This window comes from Rhinichthys klamathensis, unplaced genomic scaffold, assembly GCF_029890125.1.
Source record: "Rhinichthys klamathensis goyatoka isolate OS25496 unplaced genomic scaffold, OSU_Roscu_1.1 h1tg000111l_1, whole genome shotgun sequence".
Taxonomy (NCBI): Eukaryota; Metazoa; Chordata; class Actinopteri; order Cypriniformes; family Leuciscidae; genus Rhinichthys; species Rhinichthys klamathensis.
This window is the reverse complement of record NW_026606649.1, coordinates 10,699,482-10,724,899: the sequence shown is the minus strand read 5'-3', so window position 1 is coordinate 10,724,899 and position 25,418 is coordinate 10,699,482. Positions and strand designations below refer to the sequence as shown.

General features: G+C 37.3%; 1 protein-coding gene across 1 annotated transcript; it reads right to left on the bottom strand.

Moving 5' to 3' along the window:
* Positions 1-1,366: 1,366 nt before the first annotated feature.
* Positions 1,367-24,460, bottom strand: klf12a (Kruppel like factor 12a). The gene is made up of 6 exons (XM_056254447.1): positions 24,296-24,460; positions 13,395-13,476; positions 10,194-10,761; positions 5,901-6,039; positions 1,932-2,089; positions 1,367-1,842 (listed from the first exon to the last, which is right to left on the bottom strand). Exons 2-6 carry the CDS (start codon positions 13,458-13,460, stop codon positions 1,649-1,651), a joined length of 1,125 nt encoding a protein of 374 aa, XP_056110422.1. The 5' UTR covers positions 13,461-13,476; positions 24,296-24,460; the 3' UTR covers positions 1,367-1,648.
* Positions 24,461-25,418: the final 958 nt, after the last annotated feature.

Here is a 25,418-nt window from a genome sequence, read left to right as displayed (position 1 = left end):
ATAATGATACCTTTGCAAATCATTAGCTAATGATTAATTTAAGCAGACAACTGGAAGTTGAAGTGCATAGCTTTGACTAATTGTGGTAATTAACACATTCATTTACACTATTAGTCAATAAAATTTGTTATTAAGGAATTAATACACAATGACACGTCATTGAATTAATAGCAATTCATGTATTACTTAATCTATTAATCATATAGACTATTTATTAGTGGCTGATGCAGTAATAATTAATTAATGGTTTAGTTCTTCATGAATCATACATTAACTCATGATTATCTGTGCATCAGTTAAACATGAATTAATTAGTGCACCCGTATTGTAAAGTGTTACCAAAAAATCTGCACACTGATAAATGTGCACACAAATAAATCCTATATCCTTGTAGTATTTTTGTAAAATCAAATTCTAAAAATCCATCCATGTTCTGTTCGATCTGTTATTATCATTCTATTCTATTCAACGAGCTGTTATATGTTTGGGCTTATGTCTTAAAAAAAACAAGTATTTTCTCTACATACAAATCGGTGCTTTTATTCATGCCTTTTTCTAACATATACTGTATTTATATATAAATTCACAGTTAGATCCATATAAAACTGAAATGTTTACCATAACATCATTTACAGATACATCATTGTAGAAGAGAAAAAATAAAAGGAATGCCCATTTGACGTTCATTTACACACATGATTTTTAGTCAGTGGGTTCCCTGTAAAATACTATACATTTTGGCATCACATATTTATGGACAGAAGGGTGCAAATCTCAGAATACAGAACAAATATATGACATACAATACAAACAAACAAAAATTAGATACCACATGGTAAAGACTATAAAATATACAGACATCTGCTACACTAGTTTTGTGCACAAATGATGCAAGGAAAGTTTAAAAAGGTGTGAGAGAATGTCTCTCTCATATGACGAGTCCCGAGAGGACAGAACACTACATTAATGGTACGGCCGTCTCCTCACATTCAGTTTTATATATATATATGTATATATATATAAACAACAACAACAACAACAACTTCAGATTTCATAATAAAGTGATAACTGGAGCCCATGCAGAGTTTGAAGCTAAAAAGTGAACTTGCAGTAAATGCATTGTTATAATGTCATTATGTTTGTTTGTCTAATGTGTTTGTGCCATTATTGCCATGCCATTATTACCCTGCAAATTGTAAATATATATATATTTTTTTTTTCAAAGTGACTTTTATTTGCAAAATGCAAAACCAAATCGTGCACAGGCTTAGGCTACTCTGCAATGCTTTTTAGACAAAAATAAGTATTACAAAATGAATTCTAAATATGTTTAAAACTTTTGTGAAATGAAAAACTGCAATTCCATGAGTAAACCTGAAGGCAAACCTGAAGGTTTGGAGAATCAAATACATTTAACAGCAAATGGCTTTTAATAGTTCATTAGTACAAGACTCCTTCATGAATAAACCTCACATAAAAGTGCAGAAGATAAACAATATGAGGGAAGGCAGATCTCATCTTCCTGTCCTAACTCCCATGTCCTTCACCTCATTATTGTTGTGCGGGGAATCATTCCAGACCTTCTGCATGCGACACTGGCAGATAGAGACCCGCTCCGTCTGCTTATATTGTCCATCAAGTGTCTTTTTCACACTATGCATGTCTGTGGGACGTGTCTGCGGCGGTGGAGGGCGAGGTGGTCCGAGCGGGAGAAGCTGCGGTCGCAGTCGCTGCATTTGAATGGTTTAACACCGGTGTGTTTGCGGTAATGCCGTGTCAGCTCGTCAGAGCGAGCGAACTTCCATGTGCAGTTGTCCCACGTGCACTTGTATGGCTTTTCACCTGAGAGAGAAAATACGGAAATATCAATAAAACACCTGACTTTTTATGGAACAGGAATATAACGTTTTTAAAAAAGATGACAGGCTCACCTGTGTGTGTACGTCTGTGGGCTTTAAGATGAGAGCTCTTGGTGTAAACCTTATTACAGCCCTCAAACTCACACCTGTGAATGCGTCTTCTCTTTGAGTCGGGCGACTCTGAAGGCCTGGGCCTCCGCAGACTCTCAATACTGAACGGCAACAGGGAACTGCAACGACAGCATGATTTCTAACGTTATTAAAAGCAAGGACAAATACAATTTTGTTAAGCATGATAGTCTATTTTAGTTGTTTTTTTAATGCAGGATGACAGGCAGAAATAATACATTATTCATAAATAAATTACAATCCTATACAATTATTTATGTAAGTCCACTTTATATAAAGTGCCTGTACGCCGATTTCACAGACAAGGCTTAAGTCTAGACTAAACTGCATATTTGAGCAACATTTGAAGTGGTTTCATAAAAGTTCATCAAAGTTGTCCTAAGACAAGAACGGGTATTGTTCAAAATTCATGTACAACTTTGATGAAAGTTTTTGATCCACTTCAAATGTTGACTAGCCTACTGTATTTTAACTGAAAGCATCTTGCACTGACATATCTTAAAATATGTCAGTGCCATTGTTTTGTCTCAAGATGCACACCAGAAATGTTTTAAAAAAAAGCTACTTAAACGTCCTCCTAATTAAACTAAGGCCTAATCCTGGCTTAATCTAAGCCCCGTCGTTGATACAATGCATTTACTGTGTACATGCATGTTTTTACATTGTACTTACATTTAAAAAATACCTGCATGTAATAACAGCTGTAATTCATTTCTGAAATAGCATTTATAATGCTGTTGACCCTTCCTTTACACCTTAAGTTGAGAGTTGTCGTTCAGACCACACAACTTTGCGATGCTGTTTGTGAATGTTCGTTGGAACTATGGTTTCGGGAAACACTGACTCGTTGAACTATGCTTATAACGACAGAACTTGCGACCATAGTTGGCTAGCAATGCTTTTGGGAAACATACATTTATGGTTAAAGACTTTTCTGGGGTAAGACTTTAAATGGCCACTTGAGGGAGCTATAAAGGAATCAATGGATGGCAAATAGACAACATCAGACATGTTCTAAATGTCTATTTTAACGCCTGACATGAAACCTCCTAGAGACGTATTGCAGATGAGCAAACACTAAAAAACACGTCTTACAGAAGTGAACATCTCTGAGATGTACGTGTGCTATCAGGGTGGTTTCCAGGCGAGATGTTTCATTTTTTCAATGTTATATGTTTTCCCAGCTTAATATGTTCAGTTTGGTGGCGCTAGTGGTTTAGAAATGACACACTATTATTATTATTTACATTATAATATTTTCTCAGTTAATGCTTAAATGAGAATATTAATTGTTTATTTGATGAAAACCAATGCTTTTACTGTGTTAATATATGTTGTGTCAGGGAAATCTGCCTGTTCTTATCCCATCTTAAATTTGATTTAAATTATATATATATATATATATATATATATATATATATATATATATATATATATATATATATATATATATATATATATATATATATATATATATATATATTGTCAGATAAATTAGATTTTTCACTGGAAATATTTTCTGTGTGGCAGCAGAGGCATTTTCACCCCCCATAGAGCCACTTCCTGTTTCTTTTGGTCTACAGGAGTGCAGTATGTGTGTGTGTGTGTGTGCATATTCATGTGCAGGATGGGGGGCATTGTGGGGGCACCTGTAGCCTTTGGCACACTCCATCACTTTTGGGGCCCCAAAGAGGAAAAGAAAGAAAGAAAACATCCTAGATCTTTTCTCCTCCATTAAACAATATCTACATTTTTTAAAACACTGTCACTATTTTCCACATTCCATCGTGTGGAATTTTTAGTCGTCCGAGGTCAGAGGAACTCCATCTAGAGTGTGTTACAGTAAGAATCAACGTTAGATTGTTGTCAATGAGAGAAGCAGGGAGGGAAACAGCAGCTGCCATCAGACTAAACTCAGCACAGTCATTTATGTTCCGTCTTTTGTTTGTATGTTTCCCAGTGGAGAACACCAGAGGGGCTTTCCAGTGGTGGTGACGTGCAGGCCAGCATCACTGTCTGGGGATCAGTTTATCAGAAAAATAAAGGTAAGAATGAAGTCCATTCATTATTGACTAGCTGACCATGGGTCAAGGAATATATAAACCTGCATCGACTCCTGCACCTGTGTCCACAACACATTCAACCTAAAGCATGCACTCCCTCTGAGACTGAGATCACTTCATTCAGCTCAACTGGTTTAACAAGGTCATGTGTTTGATTTCCAGGGAACGCAAGATGGCTAAATGTGTACCCTGAATACGCCATCTGACAAATATACTGTAAAAAGTGATCAGTTGACTTGTGGAACTGTCAAGTTCACCTAACTTTTTTTCATTTTAAGGCAACAGGTTTCCTCACATTTTCTTTTTTTTTTTGAAGTCAAGTCAACGAATCACTTTTTACAGTGTACATAAACTTTACATATTTAAACCTAATTATAATACGTAAAATAATTTCACAGTAATTAAGGAAAAAAAAAACATTAGCATATTTATTTATGAATAGTTTTTCCCAATTAAAGGTGTCTTAAACAATCTGGTGGTTTGTCAGATTTCAAATTTTGCCAACAAACTGTATATAAACTATATATACAAACATGAATCACTGGATCAAATTCGCATTGATTGAAGAACCAACAGGTCAAATCAGCAACTCTCTCTCACACATTCTCTTTCACAATAATATTCACTCCTGCACCTTGCTATAAATCATACTGGCACCTTTGTCCTTCCCAGACACATTTAGACAATTCTGCCAGCCTTTTAGCCTCTGTCCCTACTTGCAGTCACGGGGAGAAGTTTATTATAAATAAGCTATAGATTTTTCTAGCTATAGCTCGCAAACAAATAAAGTATAGGTGCCGCATACAATTGTCTATTCAATTCTTCATTAAAGTGCCTCAATTATGGTATTTTAAAGGTTCCTAATTTTGTTTGAGAGGTCTCCAACAACAGGTTTTTACATGCACCCAAGATAAAAAAAATAATAAAAAAAAACACTTTAATTTTTATCATAATATACATTGCAGCATCACCTCTTTTCTCACAATGTCTGAAACGATTTGATAATGGATCCTTTCTGAGAGCCTGCTCTGCTCTGATTGGTCAGATGGCCCAGTCTGTTGTGGTCATGGTGTACAATAACAAAGTAATACTTAAGTACAGTTTTTGTATATTTCTTCTTCCATTTGTACTTTACTACATGTTAAAGAGAAAATGTATATTTTTACTCCTTTCGTTCCATTTGCAGCTGCAAAGTGCAAAATATAATGGAAAGCAATCTTTGCTGATCGGTCATAGCAATATGCAGTTCACAAATGAATCTTTGATCAGTTCGGTTCCTTTGACGAACTGATTCGCCAAGAGGAGTGAATGATTAGTTTTGCAAATCTTTTGGGAGACAATAACTCTATTTGTCATGCACTTTCATCTTTGAAACTCTGCAGACCTTTTACATTCACAAACAGCTATATAAACCACTATATGAAACGCAATATCTGAAAAAGCATAATAGGGGTGCTTTAAAAAAAGATCACACACTAACAGGTCACTCACACTCATTTCATGGTAGAATTTTTTTTAAATAATATGTATAAATGTTTACTTAGTATCTTAGTGCTGTCAAATCGATTTATCTCGATTAATAGCATCTCATAAACGTTTGTGTTTACATAATATGTGTGTGTGTGTGTGTGTGTGTGTGTGTGTGTGTGTGTGTGTATATATATATATTATTACATTTATATATATGTATATATATATATATATATATATATATCATATATGTCTGTGTGTGTGCGTGCGCGTATATACAGTATATGTGTATAAATATGTGTGTGTGTATATAATGATAGATAAGTAGGTTGTAGACTGGATTATAAATACTGCTGATTAATAAAAAAGGTGTCTTTACTCTTGGACAGCGCGGGCGATAGTCAGGGCAGTGGATCCTGTTTCATTCACACTCTCCAAGGTCACGTTGGGCAGGTCATCATCCTCGCTGTCACTCAAAGATCGCCGCGGTGACAGTCCATCTGCGATTCGGTGTGTGACTGGATAAAAACAGAAGTTTGGTGCAGTTGAATTTTCAATATGCACATATGATTAAATAATTCCACAACTTACAATCAGTCTACGATCAGATACTGCAGTCCAAACAAACCCAGTGTTGGTTTTCTGTACTTGATTCAGAGTTTGTACATGGATTACTGTAGCATAATTCATACTGTATGTGACCTCTGAAATGCTGGTGTTTGATGAGAAATGATTCAGTTATGTGGACACTGACTCTACAGTTTGATTCTATGGCCGTAGCACAATAGACACAAAAAAACAAACTAAGATTATAATTTAATGGCACTTTGATTAATGTTTGAATAAAAGCTTTGATAGACAGCAGAGAATTTCCTTAAAGGATGGACAGTGTTTTAAGAAACTTCAGAGATTTGTTTTCATAGAGACAATAAAATCACCATTAAAGTAGTACATATGAAGTTATCTGTAGTCATAAAAATACCTTTGTGTGATACACAGATCAAAATTTAAGTTTAAAATTAAAAAGTAAATGTAATTAACATTTAAATTGAATTTAATTTGTATTGTAAACTAAGACTATTAAACATATTTTTTGTTAATTGAAATAAAGCTGAAATATGACATTTAAGTTTTAAATTTTAAATGACATCAGTGTAGGTATTGTAAACTAAATTATTCAAAATCATTTTTGTTAATTGAAATAAAGCTGAAATATAAATATTAGATTAAAAACTTAAACACAAATTATGTTGCCTTGGCAACTAACTGAAATAAAATAATTTGAAGTACTAAAATGACTAAAACTGAAATAAAAAAGAAAGCTAAATGGAAAAAAGACTAAAGCACATAACATAATTATAAAAATATAATAAAATTATTTAAAAATATTATTAATAGTATATAAGAATGGTGAATAGATATAAGAAGAATGGTGATATAAGAACTGATTTACATTTGATTATCCACTGATAATATCAACCTCAGCGGTGTAACCTGAGCAGGTTTGATGTTTTGATGTTCAGTTATGAGAATCTCAAGAACGTGATGTCCACTTTGCCATGTGAAACGACATGCACATGAGTAAATAATGACAACATTGTACTTTTTGATTGAACTCAACTGTTCCTAGCTCAAATGAATGACAGAATAGTTCACTCTATTCCTATAATAAGAGAGCTTGGCATGTTTGTATTGGTTTGTTTTGTTTTTGTTTGGTTGTAATAGCATTTCCAAAGCTCTTTGTTGTCTTCGTGTCATTCCATGTCCTGTCTTGTTGCCATGGATACTTCATGAGAGACTGCAGAGCATAAGGGCACGGACCCTCAAGATAGGGGGCTGGTCTCTGTGTGTGAATCGTGAATGTTTTAATGAACTGAAATTGGATCATCAAAGTGTGAACTGCACAGGCCTAATTATGTGTCAACCTGCTTGTTTGCACACACACTGTGGGCTTCTGATGTAGATACATAAATGCCCTTCTCTGACTGGTCAGTCTATAGCAAAAAGCGCTCTGAGACACAACACACACACACACACACAAATTAATGCAGAGACTTATATGACATAGGACATCTCCAACCTCTATCTAACCCCCCCCCCCCCCCCCCCCCAAAAAAAAGGATGGAAAAAAAGAGAAGAAAGAATGAATGGAAATACATCCTAGCCACAGAGCCAATTAAAAACAGCTTTGTTGCCCAGAGGCAAGCTTTCAGAAAAAAGGTTTGAGTATGAGCTTGTGTGTGTGCGTGTGTGTGTGTGTGTGAGAGAGAGAGAGAGAGAGAGAGAGAGAGAGAGAGAGAGAGAGAGAGAGAGAGAGAGAGAGAGAGAGAGAGAGAGAGAGAGAGAGAGAGAGAGAGAGAGAGAGAGAGAGAGAGAGATAGCTGGGGGTATTTAAGTGGCTTACCTTATAATGAATCAAACTGATATTAATTTTAGAACATATTGCAAATATATATATATATATATATATATATTTTTTTTTTTCTAATATATATTATTTTGTGTGTATGTGTGTCTTTATTGCAGATGCTATTGTGTTTCCACATACGCTTTGTTCCTAATAAACCAAGTGCCCTCGTTTAGCTAAGCGAAGTTTTTGCCATAGCATCTACTTCCTGCGGGGATTTAGCAGCCGCATGTTTTGAGGAATATAAAGAGCCGAGCACAATGGAGCTGCACTTATAAGAGCTGAGCCTGTCTAACACACAGCTGGGCTCTGGATTCTGTCACTGACCCTGCCAGCAACACGGAAACTCGAAGAGAGGCTTTTAAAACGCAGTGCTTTGCACCTACAGAGGAGGAGAGGAAAGTGGTGAAAGGAGGAGAATGAAAGACTTTGCAGAAGGATGGATTTCTTAACCTCACCCACCGCTTTTCTATGTCTGTCAAATACATGATGTCAAGACGAGTCGGCTCGCTTGCTGGTGTACCTGATGAGTTCGGGATAAATGACTTCAAATGCAGTTTATCATCGCACAATAAAAAGAAAGCACAGGCTTTTGTATCGGGTTGTTATGTTTAAACACTAAATATAATGGTTGAAGATGAAAAAAGTAGTAAAATTACAAGTGGAAGTCGGAAATTCAACGTCATTAATATTAACATTAACACAATGGAAAAATGTGTTACGGATGATTTCTGCAGATATTGTGATTTTGTGTGCTTTTCTTAAAAGAAACTTTGGCTGCATGTTGTCTGTATTTAACAGAAAAAAAAATAAACAAAACAAAATCACAGAAATGAACAAAGGTTTATTCATAAAGAATGACAAGCACTATTTTAATACATTTTTCTTAAAACATCCACTGTGCTGTATTCTACTATTGCTTTTGTTTGTTTCCAACCTACGTAGATGTTTTGCTTTTAGACGATCTTTCAAAACATTATTTTGTACATGCGGTTTACAGCAGAGATTGATCCGACTCAAAGTGTTAATTTAGATATTTTTATCATTGAGATACTGTTGTGGGTTTTATTAATATTTTGAATTGGTTATTATTTTTGAGTTTTCCTTTTTCATTTTAAATTTGTGAAAGTTTTAGTCATTTTGTTGTGCTTCTTGCCATTTTTATGTCTAGTTTTTATACATTTTTATTTTAGTTTTAGTTATTTTAGTACATCAAGTTAAACTAAATATAAATGAGAAACACCTTTTTTATCATATGCTGGGAATTTGCCAAAATAGGAGGTTCGTGTCACAGACAGTTCAGTAAGTTTGACAGACAAATTGATGTATAACAACAGGGCTTATCAGCTCAGTAATTTAATTGGCTAACAGCTTGAGGCTGTCTACATGACTGCGACAGTTGCAAATCCATTTTTCTTCATGCCTGATTTTGCCATGTTGTGTCACACCTCGTCGCATCCAATGTAGACAGCATCACTGATTATAATGGGTTCTATGCAGGGTTTGAAATGAACTTTTTCACTCACCAGCCAATTTGGCTACAAAATTTTTAAGTTACTGTCCATTCAGAACTTCTACTAGCCAAAAAAAGAAAAAAAGAAGAAATAAACCAGATTAACTGTGCCACAGCATATATATATATATATATATATATATATATATATATATATATATATATATATATATATATATATATATATATATATATTAACTTTAGAGGAGTATTTAAGAATATATAACATCTATATATATATATATATATATAATTTGGATTTCATACATTTATTTCGTATTCAAACAAAATCCTGTCATCCAGCCTTTCCTCCCTTCCTCTTTCATTTCATCCTTATCACCACAAATGTATTTTAGGTGGACAGATCAATACAGGATGTTGGAAAATAAAATGTCTTTTCTGTTACCAAAATGCTTTTTTTAATCTTCGCTATTGCTTCAATGCAAATGAACAAGCACGCGCCGTTATTTGTTGCGTAGTGACGTGCATGTTCAAGTAAGCCAGATTTGCGCAGATTATATTTAATATATCACGATGACTCTCGAGTTGAGAATTTGCGCTAAATCGGAGCAGATTTGGCTTACACGAACTTCCCCAGCAAAGTGAGTAAACAATATAATAAGTAGCACGCCAAATTTGCTAGGGATTTGACAGCTGATTTTTACTCGCATTTGGCGGGTGTTAATTCCAAACCCTGGTTCTGTGTGCTTTTGTCTTTGGTGTAGACACGGTGTAAGATGCTTATGTCTCACCTTTCCTGTGCATCCTGTTTTCCTCTAGCAGCGGCATCATGAGCCTGCTGTTACCCAGCGATCTCACCCCAGTGTAGATCAGCGGCATGGGCTGCATCACCACCGGCACCCGCCGTGGGTGGAGGTGGATCGGGCTGGAGCAAGGAGGCATCAGCTGGGGTATGTGCAAAAACGACTGCCCCCGGAGACTCCTGGATGGGGGAGATGCCAGCACTGGGCCAGAGCAGGACGGAGACATCTTCAAACGAGGAACTGGGGTTATCACTGAAGTGGAGGAAGATGAAGGCATGGATAATGATGACGGTGATGAAGATGACAGAGACTTGCTGGAAGGAGGGGACCGTGGACAGAATCGTATTGATGATGAGGACGAGGACGAGGGAGACGAGGATAAAGATGACGGTGCTGAAAGTGACGGGGAGGTTCTGGCTCTGTTGGTGGACAGGTCCACTGGCTCTGTTTGTGTCTGGAAGGGGTCGGACAGGAACCGTCTGTCATCTGACTGTGTCCGAAATCTGCGGTTTAACACCAGCACGCCCATCTCTGTATAGTCATGGATCACAGGAGACTGAGAGGAAAAAGACAGAAGGAGATCAGTTAAATAGCAATTGCTTTTGAAACAGGAGCATCCTAGGATTTTAGAAAATTTAGCTTTTTAAAGAAGCTTTGCCATCATTTACTCTTCCTGATGTCATTCCAAACATGCATGACACAACATACACATCTATTGTGTTCCAAAGAAGAAAGTCATAGGTTTGGGATGACATTAGAGTGATGAAGTGATTAGAGTGAGTTCACATTTCACATTTAAATATTCAGCTTTTATCCAAAGGAGAGCAATAGAAACAATCAAACCAACAATAGGGCAAAAATATGCAAGTGCTGTGACCAGTCCCAATAAGTCTAGCACAGTACACATTGCACGGATATAGATATATAGAATAGTACGTGTTAGCATTAATGGGCCAAGTGTTGATGGAAAAGATGCATCTTCAGCCGTTTCTTGAAAATGGCTGAAGACTAAGCAGCTTGAGTTGGGCAGTCAAGGTAAAGGTCCATGATGTGTATTCAGCAAGGAAATCAATTATAACATTTATAATGTTACAAAATATTTCTATTTAAAATAAACTCTGTTCTTTTGAACTCTCTATTCATCAAATAATTCAGAAAAACACTTTATCACAGTGTATCAGCACAACCTTTTTCAACATCGATAGCAATAAGAAATGTTGCTGAGCACCAAATCAAATAATCAAGTGATAACCAGGTGTGTCACAGACTAGAGGGAAGGATTATACTTAATGTACAACATTTTTAATGACTGGTAAGGGGAGGTTCTGAGTGAAATAACCTCAGATCGCTAACTTTAGGGGGGCTGATATGAAAGACAGGGGGCTAATGCTTCATAAATAGGGACTAGCAACACATACAGTATGTATTGAGAGTATTTATATTGAGCCCATTGCTCCGGGTGCTTGTTCACGGTGTCTTTGTGTTCAATACTCACTGCTGTGTGTGTGCACTTGGATGGATGAAATGTAGAGCACAAATTCTGAGTATGGGACACCACACTTAGCTACACGTCACTTATTTGTTTATTATATGAGAGGAAAACACATCACAAACAAATAATTGAAGAAAAAGCAGTCTTTCAGGCATGTTATCCTAAATTAACATCAGAAAATCGCCAAAACATTCCAGTCAAACATCTCAGAAGCACTCACTCAGACTCAATGAAATCATGGACAAAAAGTGGTCTGCTGGCAGCATTATTTCTAGCCCCAAAATTTCCCTTCTGTTTTTTACTGCGGTTGACTTGGAGGCTGTTCAGCCGAAATGGAACATGTTTTGAAACTTCATCTCTACCCCATTTCTCTCTCTCCGACTCATGCTTCACCTTTACTACCTTCGTATCCCTCCCCTCCTGCACGGCCCACATCCAACCCCTCGAATGGGGGGCTACCAGTCATTATGGCTAATTTTCCGAATCCGAATAGCTTCTGGTGAGGACGGCTGTAGTGGGGAGCAATGCATTTCCAAGAAAAGGGGCTTGGCGTTGAGCCCACTTAAACTAGAGGCATCTGCGCTGCCTGTTGATTTAACACACTTCAAAGATGAGCTGCGTGGCCCACGCACATCCTGCACTCGACCCGAACAACGGCACGACAATGACAACTGTTAAAACGGGTAAAAAAGGGTGCAAAATGTTATGTGTGTGGGTTTAGCTGTACATGAAAATGGAAAAAAGAGAGCATGGGACACGGGGAGTGGGGGAAACACGTGTATATGCTTATTTGGTCAGGCCTGAAAATCTGGCATGTATCCTGAAGACTTCAAGCATGAGACACCTTAATCTAAAGCACTAGAGTAGACAAGCAATACACAGTATGCTAAAGGCAAAGTAAAGCACGGTTACTTGGTGCTAGTAAGAAAAAGTCCTGGTATTTCACTCCAATATATATATATTAAAAAAAATATATATATATTTTGCATAAAGACAATGAAGCTTATTTTTAGGGAGGACCATACAGATTTTTGCATTGTAACATTTATATTCATTACAAGTAGGCACATTTGCCCCCATAATACCAAAATATTAATATCACTGCAATGCCATAAACGATTGTCGGTGTCATGTTCTCATTATTATAATCAATATATATATATATATATATATATATATATATATATATATATAATAATAACCTAATTCATTTGTGAGACAGTCTAACAGAAGGATGGCCAAAACCAGTGAAATATCAACTGATTTGATTCTTGTCATATTTTATTATCATTTTCTAAACTATAGCGAATAAACTGTGATAATGTGAGAAATGTTGAAGGTGTCTGAATAAATTTTGCTTTGACTGTATTGCATGTGGGTGTAAATAATTAGGAAAGTAATTGTCCTGAAATATCACATCTCAATAAAAATTGACTTCCAGTCATCAATGTAGCCTTACTTTATCTAGTAAAGCCTTAATTTATTCAGGCTTTGTGACATTCACCCACCAGAATATGTATAACAGTTAGTTTGATTTGATTGGTCAAGTGGTGTTTCAAGAATGCAGATATCCTATAACAGCACTGGTTTGCATCACTCTGTTTGCCTGCGTTCGCAGTGATCCAAACTGTGTGACTATGCTATTGAGTGTTGGAAGCCTCTGACTACACCGGTGTGGCATCGCTTTGACCTCTTACCCGTCTCTGTGACTCTGCAGGATCGATTTTAACTGGCAGGGCTGGCATCCCATCCAGCATCAACATCCTGATAGCACTGTTCCTGTGAGGCATAGCAGAAAAACAACGTTAGGCTTCAATAACTTGAAGTGTTATATCACACCGTGTTGTTCTGTAGACAGTCAGCCATAGTGAGGAATAGAGAAATCAAATATGTTTGCTATAACTGTGATGACACGTCTTCTCAACCTTAGATTTGTCTCAGATCACATAGGAGCTGTGCTTGGTGACAGTCCAACAGATAAACTGTGAGGATAATAACAGTAAACATATGTGAGAGAGCAAGCCAAATGGTTTTAATAAGCATTCATATATCATTCTTAGAAGTGTTTACTACTGCTTGAGGTATTTTACAGTCATGTTTATCAGAAACGCTGTTTCATTTCACTGTATACATGCGGTATAGAGCTGAAATGATAATAATGCCGAAATGATAATAACGCCACCCTGACTCTGATCAAGATCTGAACAGATGCTTTGACTTCTGAAAAATCAGTTGTTATTTATCATTCAGACAGTTCTTTTTACAGTACATCTCTTATTGTGAGCACAGCAGCTTAAAAACAATTGCCTCACATTTAGTTATTTTAGATTATTTTACAGTAACAGTACTGAATAACATCTGGGTAGCCATTAGTTACTCAATAAGGAATGTTATAATACATAACTTTGTACTGACATTGGCCATGTTGTCACATTCAGTTAAGATGCCATTAAACATGGGTAGTTTCAGCAAGGAAAGAAGCATTATACAGCAGTGTTTACAGCAGTCGTTATACATTTAGTGTGTTCATGATTTAATGTGGCGTGTATGTGCATTTGTGTGAACCTTGCACACACTTTTTAAATGAAAAAGTGAACTGTCCATGTACTAAATGTCAACAAATAGCTTCCAATTTCCAGACAGCAGGAAATTAGAGGTGTGAAACATTTACACTTGCACAAATGACTAGAATTCAAATGGACAAGCTGTTAATTTCACTACTAGAGAATCAACCTCTGCTAGCAAATACTAGTGCCCTGCTTCAGTAATGCCATTATAAATGTATCTGGAAGGCAATGGGCCAAATTTACCCTGGATCTATTGATTAAAATCTTCAATACAACTATTCAATGAGGGTGATTTTAACTTCTGAATTAAAATGAATTTGTTAACATCAAAAATGTCATGGCGATACAACTTTACTAGTATCATATTGAAGAAAAAACTAAAAGAAAGAATAAAATTCTTAAAATAAATCCATAAAGCAGTTTGGCACAATCTCTTATTAATATATCTTATAAAAATGTTTTAACAAAACCACTTCACTAATTATTAATATTTGAAAGTCAAAAAAAGTCAAGTCATGTGGTGAAACCAACATGGAGGCAAAAAAAGTAATTATCAGTAATATCAAAGATATGACAAGTCTCTTCAAATAGTTGATCATTTGACTTTTTTATGACAAAACAAGTTTGTAAGTCAGGTTGTAAAACATCAAATTGTGAGACTCTCAAAAAACTTTATGAGTTTAATAATTAAAAAAAAACTTTTACCTTTAAAAAAATATTTTTACTTAATGGTTCATTCAGTTTCAAAATTTCATAAAATGGTACAAACATGTACATAAAACAGAGTGTACATAAGAACATGGCACATCGTGAACACTTTTATTTGTCCGTGACCTTTATCACATTTGAGCAAATTCTTAAAGGGGTCATCGGATGCCCATTTTCCACAAGTTGGTCGGATTCTTTAGGGTCTTCGTGTAAAGTTTGTAATATACTTTGGTTAAAATTCCTCAATGGTTGTGTAAAACAACACCCTTTTTACCTCCTCAAAACCAGCTCTGTTCACAGCGACTCGTTTTGGTGCATGTCTCTTTAAATGATAATGAGCAACTGAATTTTTTTTTTTTTACTAAAACTAACACAGAAGAATAGGCAGCATTGGCTCACAAACTTGCATGAAGTGCATTTGGAAGTGTTGCATAAGTCTGAATGCTCCATTGGCTATTGGAGGTCATGGTGTTAGTCCTGTCTCATAACTCGGCATCACTGATAAATAGAGGAGGTGGATTATATCTGGAAATCACCTGATTTCTTCCTGTTACTGCAGTGCTTGCAGATTCATTAGAGAGACTGGAAACTGCTGACTGTTTTGGCTTCTGTTGACCTGGTTAGTTTAGACCTGCCTCTCTGTGTGTGTGTGTGTGTGTGTGTGTGTGTGTGTGTGTGTGTGTGTGTGTGTGTGTGTGTGTGTGTGTGTGTGTGTGTGTGTGTGCGCGCCGTAATCCTTGGCAGACAGGAAACGGGTGGGGTCCGAAAGGCTGTGCCCACTTAAAATCCCAACTTCCAAATGCTGTGTATATCCATGTGTGCCTGGGTTTTCAAAACAGAGAACGCCCAAACCCACATTAATGGCACCAATCTGAAGACACTTCACTTCCCCATGAGTGCTCCTACCAGAGAATCTCGACTTTAAAGCATTGGTGCACACCACACCCAAGTGCTGATTGACAGCACCCCACGTCAATTGAGCTCCCTACCTAGACAGCATTTATGGCATCAGACCGTAGGTGCACTCTCAAAACAAAGGCTGTTCCAAAATGTAAAAGGTAACACACTGAACAACCAGCTAAAACTAGCTGAACAGCAGCTTGGCCAGGGTGGGAGGCAAGCTTGACCAGCTTAAACCAGCTAAAACTATAAATATATTTCATTCGGTACTGAAAAGTAGTTTTATCTAATGGCAAATTCATGGGTGTTATTAAAGTATTAAGTCATTAGCTTAGCAACATGCTAACCTCAAAATTGAAAACGAGATCTAACAAAGCAAATCATCCTTGGTACATTTCACTCAGAGAGAAAGCAGTGACTCCACATTTTTTGTGGGGAAGTTGGCAAGTATCATCAGAATGTGACCTTGGGTCGGAGCTGCTTCCTGCCCACTGCCATGCTACTGATAACCAGGCTCAAATCTCACCAACAATGTCTCCTGTACAAACATCTTCCTCATCTCCACTCTTCCCTTTTCTCCTTCCTCCTCAGGAAAGATAACAGACACAACTTAGTCTCTTTACTCACAAAACTTTAAAGACTGCTCCCAAGATCAGACCTCTCCCTTTTAAAATTGATCTTATTAACTATGTGCTGAAAAATTAAGCACACTGCTCTGGATCTGTCCCCAAGATGCAGACTTCTTCTGGATTCTCCTGCTTTGCGTAATTGTCTTTTGCCAAAAAGCCCTGAGTGACTTCAGACTTTCCATTTCAACAGAGCTCATTTTCCTTGGCAGGACAACTTCTGTAGGATAGAGCCAGGACATTGTCAAACCTCCAAGAGAGAAAAAGTGAGGAAGAGAAGAAGAGTGTGTGTGTGTGTGTGTGTGTGTGTGTGTGTGTGTGTGAGAGGAATTGCTCGGGAGAGGTGTGCTATTACACTATTTGAATCAACTGTGAATGCACAGCAACGTTTAAAAAAAAAAATTGGCCAGACCCTTGAAGTAAAACAATGCCAGGAACAGATGTGGCCACTAATATAAACATTCCAGTCTTCTGTACCGACTCTTCTTGTTCAGCAGATCTCTGAACAATTTCATCTGAACTTGTGATGCCACTAAATATGCTCATAAACAATATTCTCTCATTCTTGGTTCCTGTTAGAATATTCTCGTTTTGTTCCTATCCATGTCTCGTTATTGAGGAGATCTACTCTATCAGTGATTGAACTGTGGTAAATGTGGTTCCCAGGTGGGAAATTTCTCTCTCACAGACAGACAGACAGACAGACAGACAGACAGACAGACAGACAGACAGACAGACAGACAGACAGACAGACATAATTCACTCAACCAATTTGTTAAAAAAAACATGGACTCAACACCACTACTGTGTTGCTCACAATCTCTCAAATTCTGCTGTGTCTACCGGTAATTTTGTGTCTAAATATACGTTCAATATTAACTTTTAAAGGATAATGTAACTGTTGTATGCAAGGGATAATGCACAGCCCCCATGGATAATGTTTACATCACCCCATTTATTACAGAGCTACTTGCCACAGAAGTAAATAATTCAACACAAAATAGTGATTTGAGTTAAAAAGTTGTAAAACAAACTCAAAGCTTCTGCAAAGATAAAAGTTATTACCAAGCTCCTTAAAGCAAAGACAAACATATAATTAAAGGATAATGTACTGTCCTCACACACGGCTTCTCATCAAGCAAATAATTATTCTTATTCATTATATTAAAAAAGTATTACACTAAGGATCTTTCAAAACAAATGATCTGACAACGAGATGAAAACTACAACAATATTACTGTAAAATGAATAATGACAACCTCTGAGGTTATTTTCAGAGAGCATGTCCGAAATGTGATAAAAGAGACAACCAAATAGCACTGGTTTCAGTTACGCTGATAAGCGTTCTGATATGTGGGCGGTTATCAAAAAATATCAGACCGATGAATGGTGAAATCGACCAATCAGAATCAGGTCGTCCAGAGAGTTGTGTAATAAAATAGGCAATTGCATTCTCACAATTACGCTATTGTTCCGAATATCAGAAAGGCTTTTTTAACTATATATTTACGGTTTTACTTCTGATCTATCTAGCTTGAACAGGTATATGTTGCGGACAGTCCATACACAAGCACTACGAGAGTTGTCAATTTGTTAAGTTCTAAAAAAAATGTTAACAATTCTTAAAAGAACAATCAAACGTTGCCCAAAAACTTTGATAAAACACAACACTAAATGGTAGTTGGAGAATTCATTGAGTCAGTGATCGTTCAGGGACTCTTGATCAAACTGACTGACCTCTTGGCGGCCCATTTCACGCACCTAGTGGTGATCGGTAGTTGTAAAGAGATTTTGGCTACAATAATAAACATTCTAGACATGATGTTGATATATGAAACCCTTGAATGCTCTTCATGGATGAAATGGCCTTCTCTCTCAGCCTCACAATCGATGCTTTGTGTGAAGATTCATCTGCTCCTCGCAGTCTTTAAAGTAAATAAACACTACAGAACGTCTCCTGCAGATTCCTCAAATTTAGTTGAAAAAAAATCAGGCTTCTGCATATTCCACTTGCCTTCAGAGAGAACTAGGAGTGAACACGCTCACTTACACATCTGCTATTGATTTGAGGGGAGCCTGGAACCCCTCCGTTTAAATCTGTCAGTGTTAGGAGCGCATAGGTTAGTATTTACTGACCTCATGTGGGATCTACTTGCCTCTTGCCATACAGGTGACAGTGTCAGCGTCTGTCTGTGAATGGAAAGTCTGTCAAATGTCGATCAGGCCATCTATCAGGTATATGGAAAATGAATATGTAGATTTGAAAATGATTGTTGAATCACGGAAGCTACGCCAGTTACTTTTGCCAAAAGATTTCTATTTATTGTGTATCATGTGTCAGATAGATAGAAACACATACGAATAAGGCTATATGAGAGGAGGTCATTCCAGATTTCTCTGTTCCCCATTTCTCGATCTTCTCACCCATGCCTTTATGTATAATCCAACCATGTGTCTTTTCTGTCTCACAGAAGACTAAGTCGATGAAAGTACCAGTGCGCTTTGAAGAGTGAAAGTGTCAACAACTGTTTTTCCTGTTTCGCAAACAACTCGACTAAACCTCAAGATGCAGTCTGCATTTTTTTTGTCCCATCTTGTCTGTAATATCTACCTCATCTGCACAGTGTGCTGTAAGAAGTTATTGCAGGTTCGAGATCAGCTTTACAATGGTGAAGATCAAGACCTTACTAAGCAAGTCTGCTCCCAGATCAGGCAAAAAAAGATGACAAATGGCCTCTCGGTCACAGCTTGGACTGGTTTGCTGTGCTCTCTTCCATGCTGACAGCGGGCCAGAAACATCTGAAGCTCTCTCTCTGGTGTTCCGCTGGACAGGGTGAGACAGATGTGTGTAATTTGACTTGAACTATTGAACCGCATGTTTATTATCAGAGGTCTGGCACACACCAGGTTGCGCAATATCTGAAGGCCATGTTATTAGGCAATATTGTGCAATGTGTGGCGTCAACCGTGAAGAGTTTAAGAAAAATGTGCTCCTTGAAAATTAGAGCTTGAATAATAGGGGCAACCAACAAATGATTTGAACATTCCCTAATGCAGGTCAGGTGACTCAAACTAATCATAGAGTGACTGTGTGGACTTGCTTCCTGTTTTTTATTAAGAGGCGGCCTCTGAGAGGCACATTTTTTGGATTGTGTCTGATCTAAATCGTAAATAATGAGCACAGCTCTAGTTAAGCTAGAGTTAATTGTGCTCAGCTGAGCAATCTATTTTGCACTTTGTACGGTGTTACATCTTGCTGTCTTCACACCTCTGATTGCTCTCAAATTGGTGAAGTATATACAGAAGGGAATTACATTTTCAACTGTTTTGGAGAGGACAAACAGTTTCTATGCTGTGCTTGCATGGCTAGGACTGGGCGGGCGGGCGGGCGGTATAGCTAAAACATATATATCTAGATAGTTTAATGTTATATATTTTTGTTTTAGATTTCAAATAATGCTTGTATATATATATATTGATATTTATTAAATTGCTCTGAAATTGCTTATTGTTTTATTGTAACCAACTAGATATAAAACCAACGCAGGAAACAAACTACAGTAAAAAGTACTTTAAAATGACCAAGACATGTTCTCCACTGTTTTTCACTGAATTAACACACGAAAGAATGCTGTTTAATATATAAAATAAAATTGTGATAAACAGAAATGTATATATTAATACATGCCATTTATTTATTATTATTTAAATTTTTTTTAGTTAAATTTCACCTTTATTTATGGTATTGTGTCATATAAGACAACAGAATGGTAAAGGGTGAATGGGACTGGGATGTAATTCAGGATTGACTTCACACACACACACATATATATATATACTGTATATATATATATTTTTTTAAATAATAAAAACACTTTGCTGAGAAAATGTCATATCTTTACATTTTTGAATAGTGACGTAAAAAAAAAGGTTTAATCCAATCGAATCAAGAATCAATTAAATAATTCATGCAAAAGAATTGAACCAATTAAACTATTTAAATTGTGAGACACACAAGTCTCACAAGTAACATAAAGACAAACTGTTTAGTGAATTTCATAGCCAAAATTCACAATATTGGTTAGTTCTACATCACCAGAAAAGAATTGCAAATATATCGTGAATATACAATATGTCACCCTGCAGTCCAAACAACCACCCACTAAGGTGTTTGAAAGTCTTGCCTGTTTCACAGCTGGAAGAGATCTGCCCGCATTCCCAGTAGGCTGTGCGGACTCAGGGGGTAGCGATAGCCCTTCCCAGCTGTCCTCGACAATGTGGGAAAGCCTGAGCCTCTTCTAGAGCAGTGCCAGAAAATATTCGGCCCCTCAAGCGCAGCGTGAGTGCCAGTAACCAAGCATGCTAACTAGCGTGACTGCTAACCACCCAGAGACCAAACCTCATACAAAGAGTAAACTTACAGAAAAGAAGCGAAGAGAAAAAGGAAGCAGAGGGAGAGGAGGACAGGAAAGGATGTGATTGCTAGAGATTACGCAGCCCTTCCAAAACAGATAATGACCACAAAGCACTCTTTTTTCTTTCTCACAAGGCATGTGTTTTTACCCCTTGAACAATATTAGCCCTCTTCCCTGAGTGTTATGATGCCCCTGCTCGTAATGAGCAAGGCAGCTGTGTTTGTTTTCCAGCAGTGCATGCTCACACAGGGCTGGGTAAGAATTGTTTTTCCTTCTCTGCCCTCGGTGAGGCTGGAAAACTCACAGCTGCAACTAAAGAAAAACGTGGAGAAAGTGAACAAGAACCAACAACTGCAGGTGAAAATCAAAGAAGAGACTGAAAGGAGAGAGAGAGCAAGACGTAAAGAGGTTGAGAAAAAGGACATCTTTTAGCTCTTCTGAGATAATTTGCCCTGACGGCAGCTGTGAGGCTGAAGACAACTGTCTGGCTTTGACAGATCTCTAACCAGGAACAGATCACACATGAAACTCTCTCCCTCTTCCTCTTGCGTTTTGGAGGTCAGGTCCCTCCAGGAGTGGTTGTGGGGTCAGAGGTCAAAGTTCAGTCAAAGTGTTCACAGGAAGTGTATCCGCTACAGACTCTGGTTTGGAGCCCTTTTGCAGAGCTCTGTTTAATGGGCCAGGCAGTCACTGGGGAGATCTGCTGTTTCCCGTCCTGTACAGGAACCACCCTGCCACTTCACTCTTTGTAGGCTGGTGACTCACAAAGGAGATTTAGTTCCTCTGATTTGTGTTCTATGTGCACATATGTGTAGGTGCATGTCTGTGTGAAAGCATCTGGGTTTCTATGCCAAGAAAAGCAGTAGTTCACTGAAAATCAGTTTGAAAGTGAAAGCTTCAGCACTCCAATGTAGATGTCCATTAACTGTTGTAGGTCCCAATGAATATATGCTGACTAGGGATGATAATCTAAGTAATCAAAAGTAACAATACTAGTCTTTCTGTATTATTGGTCACAGAGCACCAAGTTTGGTTCCCGAGTGTTGTCTCAGTGAAGAAGGTACACATGTCGCAGCTGCTGCAAGTGTGAATGAACAAATGTACTTCTTAGCTAAAAAGCTTGTCTTATTTGGCTTGAGTTATTAATGTAACACAGTCAGTGAGTGTAAAACGGTAAGACAAAAAAAAAGGGATATGTGTCAAAATATCAGAGTTGTTAGGTCTGGCTCTGTATTTTACTGTATTTATTATCCAAAATAAAGGAGAAGAAAAAAGCTGTAACAGAGGTGAAAGGTACTATACCATTTAAGTAATAATATGTACCTTTATTGTATATTACACACACTCTTTAGGGGTAAATAAGGTACAGAGATGTACAAGAATACAACAGTATTGACAAGAATGATACAAATACTCACTGCTCTTAATTAATTTCGTTATTCTTTATTACTATTTACATAGTAAATAACTACAAATTCTTCAAAAACTTCAAAACTATGTTTATATTACACCTATTTATTTATATATTTCAGTTTTTTAATCAAAGGTCAGTTCAGTTTACTTTTGTGATCTTTATTTATTACATAGTAAATAACAAATACTTAAAAAACAACTTTTTTTTTTGTTGAAATTTCACTATTGTATAGAATACTAAAGTTTTAGTCATAACAACCCTAATACTAATCACACCATAACTGAATAAATATGTATTTACAATCCACAATACTTTTTACGGTTTTACATAATACAAGTATTTTCTAAAAAATTCCTATCCATCCATTTTTCAAACTGCATGTCCTGCAGGGCCATAAGGATGCTGGAGCCTATCCCAGTGTCTCGGATCGTTGGCAGAGAAACATCCTGTATGGATGGCCAGTCCATTACAGGGATTCTACAAAGTTAAAGCATAAAAACTCTTTCCACACCTGATTCACACCCCCTCAAACTATTGATTCAAATCATGTTTGCACGAAGCCCACACATTCACCCTTTAGCTCCCTCTCACGCCCACTTTGTGTTCCTAAAGACCACATCTACAACAACAACCACCCAGAGGTGAACCTGCCTGAACTACCGCTGACTCACTGGGTCATTGAAGCGCCATAGTGAGAGGAAACTTTGCTTATTTTATTGATGTTTCAGGTGAAGAAATGCATCCAAAAACACAAGACCTAGTGACCCCCGAACTTCCTCACCATGCAACTGCAGCACAAAGCTCATCCGGTGTAGACGCGACAGACACCAGACACCAATAGACACTCTAGAGGAACTCTCAGGTGCGGTTTCAGTTCTGTGGTGCAGACGATGCTGTATATTTATAGCTACTTAAATTGTATTTAACTCGAATTGTGCTGTGGTTTTCTTGAATGATGTCTAATTATTATTCAGAGCTTTGAAGGTCTGATTGACTTGGCTAGGAAAACCATGTCACATACTTGAGAGGGAAACCACTGGCAGATGGAGAGACACAAAATCATCCATGCCAAATCAGACCAACAGATGCAACCGCTCTAGTTCTTTACTGGACTACAACAAAGCTACTGTTCTTCTGTGCAGTTCTTATATTTTCACCATACTGCATTTATCATAATGTTAATTTGTCAGTATCTGAAGCAGTAGGAGAGAGAGAGAGAGAGAGAGAGAGAGAGAGAGAGAGAGAGAGAGAGAGAGAGAGAGAGAGAGAGAGAGAGAGAGAGAGAGAGAGAGAGAGAGAGAGAGAGAGAGAGAGAGAGAGAATCAGAGAAGTCAACTGAATGCAATCCTGGAGTCTTTCAATAAGTAGCCTACCCACAACAACAAAAAAAAAAAAAAAAATCATATAGCATTTATATAATATTAATAAATGTGCAGAGAACTATTTATATTGCTGAAACTGCCTGAGCAGCCCTTATATGACATGAAACATAGGAAGAGAGAAACAAAACTCAAAACCAAACTCAAGACTGCAAAACTGTAAACACATTTTATCAAATTATCAATAATGCACTTAAATAATATTAGGAATTAGGCTATAGATTTACTAAGAATTCTACCCAGGCAATTCAGGTCATAAAGTCAGGAGTCACATATTAAACAATTACACAAATATGTCAACAGCAATAAAAGTGAAAAAGAACCCCCAAATAAAACATCTGCCACATTAATAATAACTCTTATGCTATTAAATTGAGAAGTATTACTGACGAATGGACAGTTATGTTAACATTGAAAGTCTAAATATTTTTTTTAAGTTTATTCAAAAATAAAGGTATTAATGAGTTCTTATTTACAGTGACGATTGTAACTGTCAGTTAAATGACAGCTGACAGGTCTACAGTCTAACAAACTAACAGAGTAAGAAGTGGTAGCTAAACGGAAAGGAAAAACATCGGACAGTACTAACCTTGTTTATTAACCTCAGTAATTGAGAGCGAGAACCACTATCCTTAGAGCGTCCTTTTGTCTCCCTCTTTTCTGTCTTGTCTTCCTCTGTCGCACTTTCTGATGTGACCCCCTTCTCTTTCTCTTCCCTCCTCCGCCGTGTGTTTCTCAGGAGGAAATGAATGGATGGCTCACACGGTGCTGTTACTCACAGAGCTCGAGTCACATGACCAGGCTGAATGAAGGGAGGGGGTGGACCCTCGGGCTGCCAGGCGAGAGGACAAGCAGTGTGTGTGTGTGTGTGTGTGTGTGTGTGTGTCATATGAGAGACAGAAAGTGCACCAGACTATGAAAATGTTGTGGGTGTTTATCTATGTATTTATGTGTTGCAAATGTTAACTTTCTGCAGGAGAGAAAGATCTCAAATGATTCTCAAAAGTCAGAAATTTGAATATGAACTAAACATTTCTCAAATGTCAATTTTTTGTCTACTTTTATGTCTCCTACACTAATAACTTGTATTTATTGGCATACTATATGGTTCCATGAAGAACCTTTAATTTCCCCAAAAAATCTTTCCAAAGCACAAGAGGTTCTTTAGTGGAAAAAAGTTATTCTGATTATCAAAATGTTCTTCACACTAAGATAAAAAAAATGGTTCTTTTAAAGTAAGGTTCTGCGGGGACTGGTTCGTCTGTGGCAAACCCCCTCTTGGAACCTTTACTTTTAGGAGTGATATTTTAGGAGAAACATCTCAGAGAAAGTTGATACTTAAATGACATGAACCAAAGATCTCCATTAAGTCTCCTGAGCAATGAAATATTCCTCTGGGAATAAAGAAAAGTAAATAAACCTCTTTAACAGCTCAGGAGGATTAACAGAGATCTAAACACATCGCAGTGATGAAGAAAAAATGCCTGGATAGTGGCGCAGGGGCGAACACGCTAGGGACATTATATTTTGGTATTTAAGCTCTGTTGCTGCAAATGATCCGCCACAGTAAACCACCACTGGGCCAGTGGCAACAATGCACCAGCATGTCAATGACCTGCACAATGAAATGGTATGTGGTCACCATTCCCAAGTGGATACAGGATTATGGGAACTCAGATGTATAAGGAGGCTGCACATAAGATATGCAGCGA

What these genes read in the sequence shown, in the direction of transcription:
- klf12a (XM_056254447.1), bottom strand. Translation starts at nt 13,460, where the DNA reads ATGTTGATGCTGGATGGGATGCCAGCCCTGCCAGTTAAAATCGATCCT. An exon ending in CTGCAGAGTCACAGAGACGG is followed by an intron (nt 10,762 to 13,394) that starts GTAAGAGGTCAA and finishes TTTTCCTCTCAG; the next exon opens with TCTCCTGTGATCCATGACTA. An exon ending in ATCGCCCGCGCTGTCCAAGA is followed by an intron (nt 2,090 to 5,900) that starts GTAAAGACACCT and finishes CTGTCGTTGCAG; the next exon opens with TTCCCTGTTGCCGTTCAGTA.